This window comes from Boleophthalmus pectinirostris, unplaced genomic scaffold (genome assembly GCF_026225935.1).
Source record: "Boleophthalmus pectinirostris isolate CB_2022bp ecotype Guang Dong unplaced genomic scaffold, ASM2622593v1 HiC_scaffold_14, whole genome shotgun sequence".
Classification (NCBI taxonomy): domain Eukaryota; kingdom Metazoa; phylum Chordata; class Actinopteri; order Gobiiformes; family Gobiidae; genus Boleophthalmus; species Boleophthalmus pectinirostris.
This window is the reverse complement of record NW_026571047.1, coordinates 35,576,969-35,586,968: the sequence shown is the minus strand read 5'-3', so window position 1 is coordinate 35,586,968 and position 10,000 is coordinate 35,576,969. Positions and strand designations below refer to the sequence as shown.

Genomic DNA, 10,000 nt, shown 5'->3' with positions numbered 1-10,000 from the left:
TTCACACCAAACCAACCAAACCTGGTCCCAGATGTTTGTCCAAGTCTCCTGCACACGGCGAGTTCCTCTGCACCAGGCTGAGGGACGCCAACGCCGAGACGCACCACGACCTCTGGGACGAGAAGCTGAGACGCTCCGTCTCACCGTGGCCTTCGCACGGAGCTCCTCCACAGGTACAGACGGACAGGTCGGTCCCTGTCCCGCGAGTGGAGCCTGGACCCGACCCCAAACCCACCAGAAGGTCCACACCAGAGTTTGACATTTGGTGCAGATCCGAATGTGACTGAAACTTTCACACCAACGAAAATCCTGAGGGTTTTTTCACAGTGACAGCAGGTGGTGCACCAAACACCACTGACTCCAGAAGCTCTTAGCTGGGTTGGTTTGGGATTTAGTTGGTTTTGGTTTTGGTTGGTTTTGGTTTTGGTTGGTTTTGGTTTTGGTTTTGGTTGGTTTTGGTTGGTGTTCATTGGTGTAAAAGTTTCAGTCGCACTTGAATCTTCACTAAATCAAACGGACCAACATCTCAAAAAAGAGCTGGTCTCAGTCGCTTGACTCTGCACCAAACACCAAACTCTGGTCCCTCTGGTGACGCCAACTCAGGTCCAAACCAGAGACAGCAGGTCCACACCAACTGTTCCAGATGCATCATGGGAGGACAGGCTGGGACTCCTGAAGTGAGCTCCGGTGAAGAGCAGTCAGGTCAGGGAGGTTCTTAGGCGAGTTGGAGAAACTGTCAGAGGCTGAGCTCCGCTCAGGGGACAGGGACCGACCTGTCCGTCTGTACCTGTGGAGGAGCTCCGTGCGAAGGCCACGGTGAGACGGAGCGTCTCAGCTTCTCGTCCCAAAGGCGTCTGCGTCTCTGAGCCTCGTGCAGAGGAACTCGCCGTGTGCAGGAGACTTGGACAAACATCTGGGACCAGGTTTGGTTGGTTTAGTGTGAAAAGAACAAACTGTGTCTTGTGACACAGAAGAAATATTTTACTGCCTGAGACGAACAAAGAACCATCAGAATGAAAACTCCTAAACGTAGAAACGACTCAACGTGATGCTGAGGTTTAGTTTAAAGTCGTCTCAGGTCGGTGAAGTCGAGGCGCCGCCGCACTGAGCTTCATCTGACTGAAGCTGAACTCGTCTCCCTCATGTCTGTGCGACACTAAAGGTGCCGTGCTCAGGGGCACAGGGTCTGCTCCTGTCAGAGAGACAGGTGCGGTCAACAGTGACCCACCTGCCGACCCCTGTCACTGCCTGTCGCTCATGAAGCTCACTGAGATGCCCACAGGAGCGGCGCCGGACACCAAGACCACCCGACTGCAGGACCACGCTAAGCCCCTCCCCCTCCGCTATAAGCCACTCCCCCTTCATTCTAAGCCCCTCCCCCTCCTCTGTTGCCGTGGAGATGCAGATGTGATCCGCGTTTCCGTGGTTACAGACTCACCTGCGGCGCAGCGTCCAGATGATGCGCGCGTTCAGCGTGAGGAAGATGGAACAGGGCAGGAAGTAGATGATGGTCACGTGACTCCAGATGAGGGCGGCGTCTCGGCGAGAGGGCAGTGCCCGCGTCCTCCACAGATCCGGCCAATAGAAGAAGGGGATCCCCGAGGCCAACGCCAACGTCATCACGGCGCCGATGGTGCGGCGCGTCCGGGACGGAGAGCGCAGCCTCCGGTGCAGCAGCGGGTGACACAGCGCCACGTACCGGTCGATCGTCAGAGGGACCGCCGCCCAGATGGACGCGTGGTTGGCGGCGAACTCCGCCGCGCTCACCGCACGAAGAACCAGAACAGGAACCGCACGATGGAAAACCGCCGTCTCCAACAGGAAGTCCACCAGCACGATGCACACCTGAGACAGGAGCGCATTTGAGACAGGGGCGCACCTGAGACAGGGGCGCACCTGAGACAGGGGCGCACCTGTCCTATGAGCTGTGACGTGTATAAACTGACCTGAGCGAGGATGTCTGCCGCGGTGATGGAGATGAGGAAGGAGTAAAGCGGAGACTTGGAACGAGACGAAAGACGAACGAGAGACGCCAACGTCACCACGTTCACTACAGAGACAGGAACTACACTGTTACACTGTTACACAGCAGAGGTCAGAGGTCAGGGGTCAGAAACTACACTGAAACTGAACAGTGAAAAAGTGAAACTGACAAACATTTAAAAAAAACACATCTCAAATAAAAGTGAAGCAGGTTTAGTCCAGCAGGACATACAAATATAAAATCGTTTTATTTTGTGATTCCACATGAGTTTAAACGAGTCTCAGGCTCTGGAGCTGCACAAGACTCAGGTCGACCTGAAGTCCACACACGAGTCGAAAGCTCCAGAACCTCATGTTTCTGACCCTGATGACGTAAAGACCAACAGTGTCCTACAGGACGACCTGACCCTGACCTGACCCCTGGGCTCAGTGTTTGGAGAGGATAAACACAGGCTCACACCTGCCAGGCTCTGACAGGGTCACACCTGCCAGGCTCTGACAGGGTCACACCTGCCAGGCTCTGACAGGGTCACACCTGCCAGGCTCTGACAGGCTCACACCTGCCAGGCTCTGACAGGGTCACATTGGACAGGGTCTCACCTGGCAGCCCCACACACAGCAGGACGGTGTAGTAAACCACAGGCACTGCCCCGAGGACACATCTGGACCGAGTCTGGTCCGGATCCGAATCCGGTCCCGAGTCTAGACCAGGTCTGAGCCCGTCTGAACCGGACCGGGACTCGTTGGACCAGGACCAGGACCAGGACTGCATCACCACCGGGTCTAAAGAGAGAACAGAGAGAACAGAAGAGAAGAACATTAGAACATGGATTAAGGCTCAGAGTCAGGTCAATGTGTCTGTCTGCGTGTGTATGTGTGTGTGTGTGTGTGTGTGTGTCTGTGTGTGTGTGTGTGTGTCTGTGTGTGTGTGTGTGTGTCTGTGTGTGTGTCTGTGTGTGTGTGTGTGTGTGTGTGTGTGTGTGTGTGTGTGTGTGTGTGTGTGTGTCTGTGTGTGTGTGTGTGTGTGTCTGTGTGTGTGTGTGTGTGTGTTTCTGTGTGTGTGTCTGTGTGTGTTTCTGTGTGTGTGTGTGTTTCTGTGAGTGTGTATTTGTTTGTTTTGCTCGCTGCTGATTGGAGGATTTCACACCTGAGCGATCACATGACCTGAGTTTAACCTGTGACCTGTGACCCCGCACACATGTTTGTCACTTGTGGCTCTCCTCCCTCTCTTCTCTTCCTCTTCTCCTCCTTTGTTCCAGAGATAAATTTGTCGTCGTCGTTAAATCTGTTGGACTCGTGTTTTTTGTCTCTGTGTTTCTTCTCTCAACATTTCTTCACTTCACCCACACGTTTCTCACTTTTCTTTAAGCTCAGGTCCAGACGCTCAGGTCCAGGTCGAGTGTGTGACCTGTGTGACTTGTGTGACTTGTGTGACCTGTGTGACCTGTGTGACTTGTGTGACCTGTGTGACCTGTGTGACTTGTGACTTGTGTGACTTGTGTGACTTGTGTGACCTGTGTGACTTGTGTGTCCTGTGTGACTTGTGTGACCTGTGTGACTTGTGTGACCTGTATGATCTGTGTGACCTGAGAGACTTGTGTGACCTGAGTGACTTTATGAACATCTGCTTCATCAAATTTTGTCTCTGCTTCTGCTGTTTTGTAAACTTTTGGCTCAGTTTGAGTTTGTTTAATTCAGTAAACACGACGTTCACCTGTCAACCTGTCCTTTCACCTGTCTGTCCTTTCACCTGTCCGTCCTTTCACCTGTCCGTCCTTTCACCTGTCTGTCCTTTCACCTGTCTGTTCTTTCACCTGTCTGTCCTTTCACCTGTCTGTCCTTTCACCTGTCTGTCCTTTCACCTGTCTGTTCCTTTCACCTGTCCGTCCTTTCACCTGTCTGTCCGTCCTTTCACCTGTCCGTCCTTTCACCTGTCCGTCCTTTCACCTGTCCGTCCTTTCACCTGTCCGTCCTTTCACCTGTCTGTCCTTTCACCTGTCTGTCCTTTCACCTGTCTGTCCTTTCACCTGTCCGTCCTTTCACCTGTCTGTCCTTTCACCTGTCACAGGTTTAGACTCTTTCTGTTGGTTCTTTGGATCTTCAGGTGAATCCAGGTGCTCCTCGGCTCAGATGATTCTAGTGAAGATGTGTGGAGTTTAAAAACACAGTGGAGCAGTTCCTGTATCACCACATGATGACATCACACAGTGGAACAGAGTGTCTTCAGAATGAGAGAAGAACTCGTGTTAAATGTGCAGGTTTGTGTGTGAAACATGTGAATGAAACAAAACACAACTCCAGGAAACCACATCAGAACAGGACAGAGCAGAGGATTATGGGACATGGAGTCTCTGTGTAAACTACATTAGAGCAGAGGATTATGGGACATGGAGTCTCTGTGTAAACTACATTAGAGCAGAGGATTATGGGACATGGAGTCTCTGTGTAAACTACATTAGAGCAGAGGATTATGGGATATTGAGTCTGGATTTTTGCCAATTACATTTTGCTCAGTATTTCGTTTTTGCTAAAGTTAAAATTGTGTTATTGTATTTATTTTGCCCTGTGTGTGTGTGTGTGTCTGTGTGTGTGTGTCTGTGTGTGTGTGTGTCTGTGTGTGTGTGTGTCTGTGTGTGTTGTGTGTGTGTGTGTGTGTGTGTCTCTGTGTGTGTGTGTGTGTCTGTGTGTGTGTGTGTCTGTGTGTCTGTGTGTGTGTGTGTCTGTGTGTGTGTGTGTGTGTGTGTGTGTCTCTGTGTGTGTGTGTGTGTGTGTGTGTGTGTGTGTGTCTGTGTGTCTGTGTGTGTGTCTGTGTGTGTGTCTCTGTGTGTCTGTGTGTGTGTGTGTGTGTGTGTGTCTGTGTGTGTCTGTATGTGTGTGTGTGTGTCTGTATGTGTGTGTGTGTGTCTGTGTGTGTGTGTGTGTGTGTGTGTCTGTATGTGTGTGTCTGTGTGTGTCTGTGTGTGTGTGTGTCTGTGTGTGTGTGTGTCTGTATGTGTGTGTGTCTCTGTGTGTGTCTGTGTGTGTGTGTCTCTGTGTGTGTGTCTGTGTGTGTGTGTGTGTGTGTGTGTGTTGTGTGTGTGTGTGTCTGTGTGTGTGTTTGTGTGTGTGTGTTGTGTGTGTCTGTGTGTGTGTGTGTGTCTGTGTGTGTGTGTTTGGTGCAGATGTAACTGAAGCCTCTCGTCACAAAACGTGTTTAATTATTCAGAATCCAGAAAGAAAAGAAAAGAGAAAGAGAAAGAGATGGAGAGGAAGAGGAGATGGAGGGATGGAGGGAGGTGGAGGTGGAGGTTGTTGGAGGACAAAGGTCAAACTAAAACGTCTCGACTAAAAAAACAAAACAAAAACAAACACACAAAAAAACAAAAAAACACTTCCAATCCAAGTCCACCAAATCAGGTCAAACCAGATCTAAACCAGATCAAACCAGATCTAAACCAGATCAAACCAGATCAAACCAGATCAAACCAGATCAAACCAGATCTAAACCAGATCAAACCAGATCTAAACCAAATCTAAACCAGATCTAAACCAGATCAAACCAGATCTAAACCAGATCTAAACCAGATCAAACCAGATCTAAAACCAGATCAAACCAGATCTAAACCAGATCTAAACCAGATCTAAACCAGATCTAAACCAGATCAAACCAGATCTAAACCAGATCAGATCTAAACCAGATCAAACCAGATCATGGAGTGTAACCTGGTGTCAGATTCTCAGGTTTTTGAGTCGTTGTTCTGGGACTTCACAATGGCAGAGTCGTTAACCCTCCTCACAGTTTGAATGTTCTACCTGTGACGGGTCAAACGCAGGTTTAACCCAGAGACACAGAGACACAGACCGGACCTGAGACCAGACCTCAGTCCAGACCTCACATCCCGGATCCTCTGAGTTCTCTGGGTTTGAAAATAAATCCTGTTTTTCCGGATCATTTGGTTTGAAGTGTTTTAAAGACACAGAGTCCAGACCTGATTTAGACCTGGTTTAGTCCTGGTTTAGTCCAGGGTTAGACCTGGTTTAGTCCAGGTTTAGTTCTGGTTGAGTCCAGGGTTAGACCTGGTTTAGTCCTGGTTTAGTCCTGGTTTAGTCCTGGTTGAGTTCTCAGGTTGTTCCAGATTTGAAAATGAACGGAACTGGAGGAAATTCCACCTGTCACTGAGAACAAAACAAGATAAGAACTAAACCAGGACTAAATTAGAACTAGACCAGGACTAAACCAGGACTAAACCAGGACTGAAGCAGGACTAAACCAGGACTAAACCAGAACTAAACCAGAACTAAACCAGGACTAAACCAAGACTAAACCGGGTCTAAACCAGGACTGAACCAAGACTAAACCGGGACTAAACGGGGTCTAAACTAGGACTAAATTAGAACTAGACCAGGACTAAACCAGGACTAAAGCAGGACTAAACCAGGACTAAACCAGGACTAAACCAGAACTTAACCAGAACTAAACCAGGACTAAACCGGGTCTAAACCAGGACTGAACCAAGACTAAACCGGGACTAAACGGGGTCTAAACTAGGACTAAACCAGGACTAAACCAGGTCTAAACCAGGTCTAAACCAGGATTAAACCGGGTCTAAACCAGGACTAAACCGGGTCTAAACCAGGACTAAACTGGGTCTAAACCAGGTCTAAACCGGGTCTAAACCAGGACTAAACCGGGTCTAAACCAGGACTAAACCGGGTCTAAACCAGGACTGAACCAAGACTAAACGGGGTCTAAACCAGGACTAAACGAGAACTAAACCGGGTCTCACCTGGGGGGGGTCTGGGTGCAGGAGGCTCAGACTTGTGCAGTTCTGCAGAAACATGGTCCAGACCTGGAGACACAAACTGAGGGCAGATCCACCACGAGGCCCAGAGACTGAAGACGAGGAGCAAGAGGAGGAAGACGAGGAGGAAGACGAGGAGGAAGAGACGGACTGAAGGACGAATGGAAAAGAGAGAGAGAGAGAGAGAGAGAGAGAGAGAGAGAGGGAGGAGGAGGAGTCTGTGGGGACGGAGAGATCTGATACGCAAACAAAAGAGAGAGAGAAAAAACAATGACAGGGGAGAGAGAGTCCTGGTTCAGTCCTGGTTCAGTCCTGGTTCAGTCCTGGTTTAGTCCTGGTTTAGTCCTGGTTTAGTCCTGGTTCAGTCCTGACCTTGGTCCTTGAGGAGTCTCTCGGGTTTTATGGATTTGTTTTAAATCTCAGAGTTTTTTTTTTAGGTTCAGTTTGTGGGAAAAAAAAGAAGAAAAGTCCAGAAGATCTGAGACGAGTGAAAGTGAACATGTGTGAAAGACCAGAATCAGACCAGGATCAGACCAGAATCAGACCAGGATCAGACCAGAATCAGACCAGGATCAGACCAGGATCAGACCAGAATCAGACCAGGATCAGACCAGAATCAGACCAGGATCAGACCAGAATCAGACCAGGATCAGACCAGGATCAGACCAGGATCAGACCAGGATCAGACCAGAATCAGACCAGATCAGGATCAGACCAGGATCAGGGTTGAAACAGGAGTGAGACATGAGCAGCATTATTATGTGTCAACATGTTCATTATTATGGATAAACACACACACACACACACACAACACACACACACACACACACACACACACACTATACACACACTATACACACACACACGGGAACCATGGGCACTGCCAGAGGGCACTGGTGTGTGTGTGTTGTGTGTGTGTGTGTGTGTGTGTGTGTGTGTGTGTGTGTGTTTTGTGTGTGTGTTGTGTGTGTGTGTGTGTGTGTTGTGTGTGTGTGTGTGTGTGTGTGTGTGTGTGTGTGTGTGTGTGTGTGTGTGTGTGTGTGTGTGTGTGTGTGTGTGTGTGTGTGTGTGTGTGTGTGTGTGTGTGTGTGTGTGTGTGTGTGTGTGTGTGTGTGTGTGTGTGTGTGTGTGTGTGTGTGTGTGTGTGTGTGTGTGTGTGTGTGTGTGTGTGTGTGTGTGTGTGTGTGTGTGTGTGTGTGTGTGTGTGTGTGTGTGTGTGTGTGTGTGTGTGTGTGTGTGTGTGTGTGTGTGTGTGTGTGTGTGTGTGTGTGTGTGTGTGTGTGTGTGTTGTGTGTGTGTGTGTGTGTGTGTGTGTGTGTGTGTGTGTGTGTGTGTGTGTGTGTGTGTGTGTGTGTGTGTTGTGTGTGTGTGTGTGTGTGTGTGTGTGTGTGTGTGTGTGTGTGTGTGTGTGTGTGTGTGTGTGTGTGTGTGTGTGTGTGTGTGTGTGTGTGTGTGTGTGTGTGTGTGTGTGTGTGTGTGTGTGTGTGTGTGTGTGTGTGTGTTGTGTGTGTGTGTGTGTGTGTGTGTGTGTGTGTGTGTGTGTGTGTGTGTGTGTGTGTGTGTGTGTGTGTGTGTGTGTGTGTGTGTGTGTGTGTGTGTGTGTGTGTGTGTGTGTGTGTGTGTGTGTGTGTGTGTGTGTGTGTGTGTGTGTGTGTGTGTGTGTGTGTGTGTGTGTGTGTGTGTGTGTGTGTGTGTGTGTGTGTGTGTGTGTGTGTGTGTGTGTGTGTGTGTGTGTGTGTGTGTGTGTGTGTGTGTGTGTGTGTGTGTGTGTGTGTGTGTGTGTGTGTGTGTGTGTGTGTGTGTGTGTGTGTGTGTGTGTGTGTGTGTGTGTGTGTGTGTGTTGTGTGTGTGTGTGTGTGTGTGTGATCTGATGCTTCTGATGTGTCCATGAGCAACACACCTCAGCCCAAAGAACAACAGGAACAACAAGAGGAACGAGACGAGAGAAGAAGAAGAAAGGAGAGAAAAAGAGGAGGGGGGGGGGCTGTAAGTCAAACTGTCGATGCTTCATGAGCCGTGAAATGAACTCACTACAAATACTGCAGATACTGCAGATACTGCAGATACTACATCACTACTGCAAATACTGCAGATACTACATCACTACTGCAAATACTGCAGATACTACATCACTACTGCAAATACTGCAGATACTACATCACTACTGCAAATACTGCTAATACTGCAAATACTACAAATACTGCAAATACTACAAATACTGCAGATACTGCAAATACTGCAAATACTGCAGATACTGCAGATACTGCAGATACTACATCACTACTGCAAATACTGCAGATACTACATCACTACTGCAAATACTGCTAATACTGCAAATACTACAAATACTGCAAATACTGCAAATACTACAAATACTACAAATACTGCAAATACTGCAAATACTACAAATATTACATCACTACTACAGATACTGCAGATACTACTGCAGAGTACTACAGAGTACTACATCAGTACTACATCAGTACTACAGAGTACTACTGTAGGACCAGGACCAGGAGCCAGGACCAGGACAGGACCAGGACCAGGACCTGGACCTGGACCAGGACCTGGACCTGGACCTGGACCTGGACCAGGACCAGGACCTGGACCTGGACCAGGAGCTGGGTCAGATCAGGTGGAGGATCCTTTAGGTCCTGAGTGGATTTAAAGTCCACATCAGTTTGTCAAAGTTTGGTCCCGTCACATTTCACAAACTCAAGAGTCTGAGTCTGATGAGACACTGAGAACATCAGGAGCTACAGGACGCACCAGGAAAAAACATGTGTCCTTGGGCAATACACTTCACCCACACTGAAAGTGGTGTGTGTGTGCATGTGTGCGTGTGTGTGTGTGTTTGTGTGTTGTATAAATGCAAAGATGAATGAATGAATTAAAGTTGTATTGTGTAACTTTCCTGGTCGAGGCTCCGTCCTGTGACTGAATCAATGTAAAGTGGAGCTGTTTAAAGTCACACTGTGGAACATTCACACAGAGCAGAGACGTCTCCATAGAAACACGCAGGTGATGAATCCAAACCAGAAAAGTTCCACAAAGCAGATGAACGAACAACTTCAGCTGAAAACCTTTTTTTTTTTTTTTCCAAAGATTTTTTATTAAATAGAAATTTTCCAGTGACAAAAACAAAATCACTCAAAATAAACATTTACTCCAAAAATATCACAAGAATATTTCATTTCATTTGAGAAAAACAAACAAAACAAAAAACTGAGAAATTT

The 10,000-nt window shown here is 48.4% G+C and overlaps 2 protein-coding genes across 2 annotated transcripts in view; both read right to left on the bottom strand.

Annotated features, from left to right (window-relative positions):
- Positions 1-10,000, bottom strand: part of LOC110166071 (probable G-protein coupled receptor 142) — an 11,544-nt gene that overhangs the window by 1,062 nt on the left and 482 nt on the right. The window contains exons 2-6 of the mRNA XM_055149955.1: positions 6,750-6,812; positions 2,584-2,766; positions 1,947-2,050; positions 1,439-1,845; positions 1,229-1,238 (exon numbers count right to left, since the gene is read on the bottom strand). Of these exons, the coding sequence (XP_055005930.1) occupies positions 1,229-1,238; positions 1,439-1,845; positions 1,947-2,050; positions 2,584-2,766; positions 6,750-6,812 (767 nt within the window). The remainder of the gene's footprint in view (positions 1-1,228; positions 1,239-1,438; positions 1,846-1,946; positions 2,051-2,583; positions 2,767-6,749; positions 6,813-10,000) is intronic.
- Positions 9,912-10,000, bottom strand: part of LOC110166072 (dual specificity mitogen-activated protein kinase kinase 6-like) — a 13,974-nt gene continuing 13,885 nt past the window's right edge. The window contains exon 12 of the mRNA XM_055149994.1: positions 9,912-10,000. This exon is cut by the window's right edge and continues 1,105 nt beyond it. The gene's annotated coding sequence lies outside the window, so the exon portion shown is untranslated.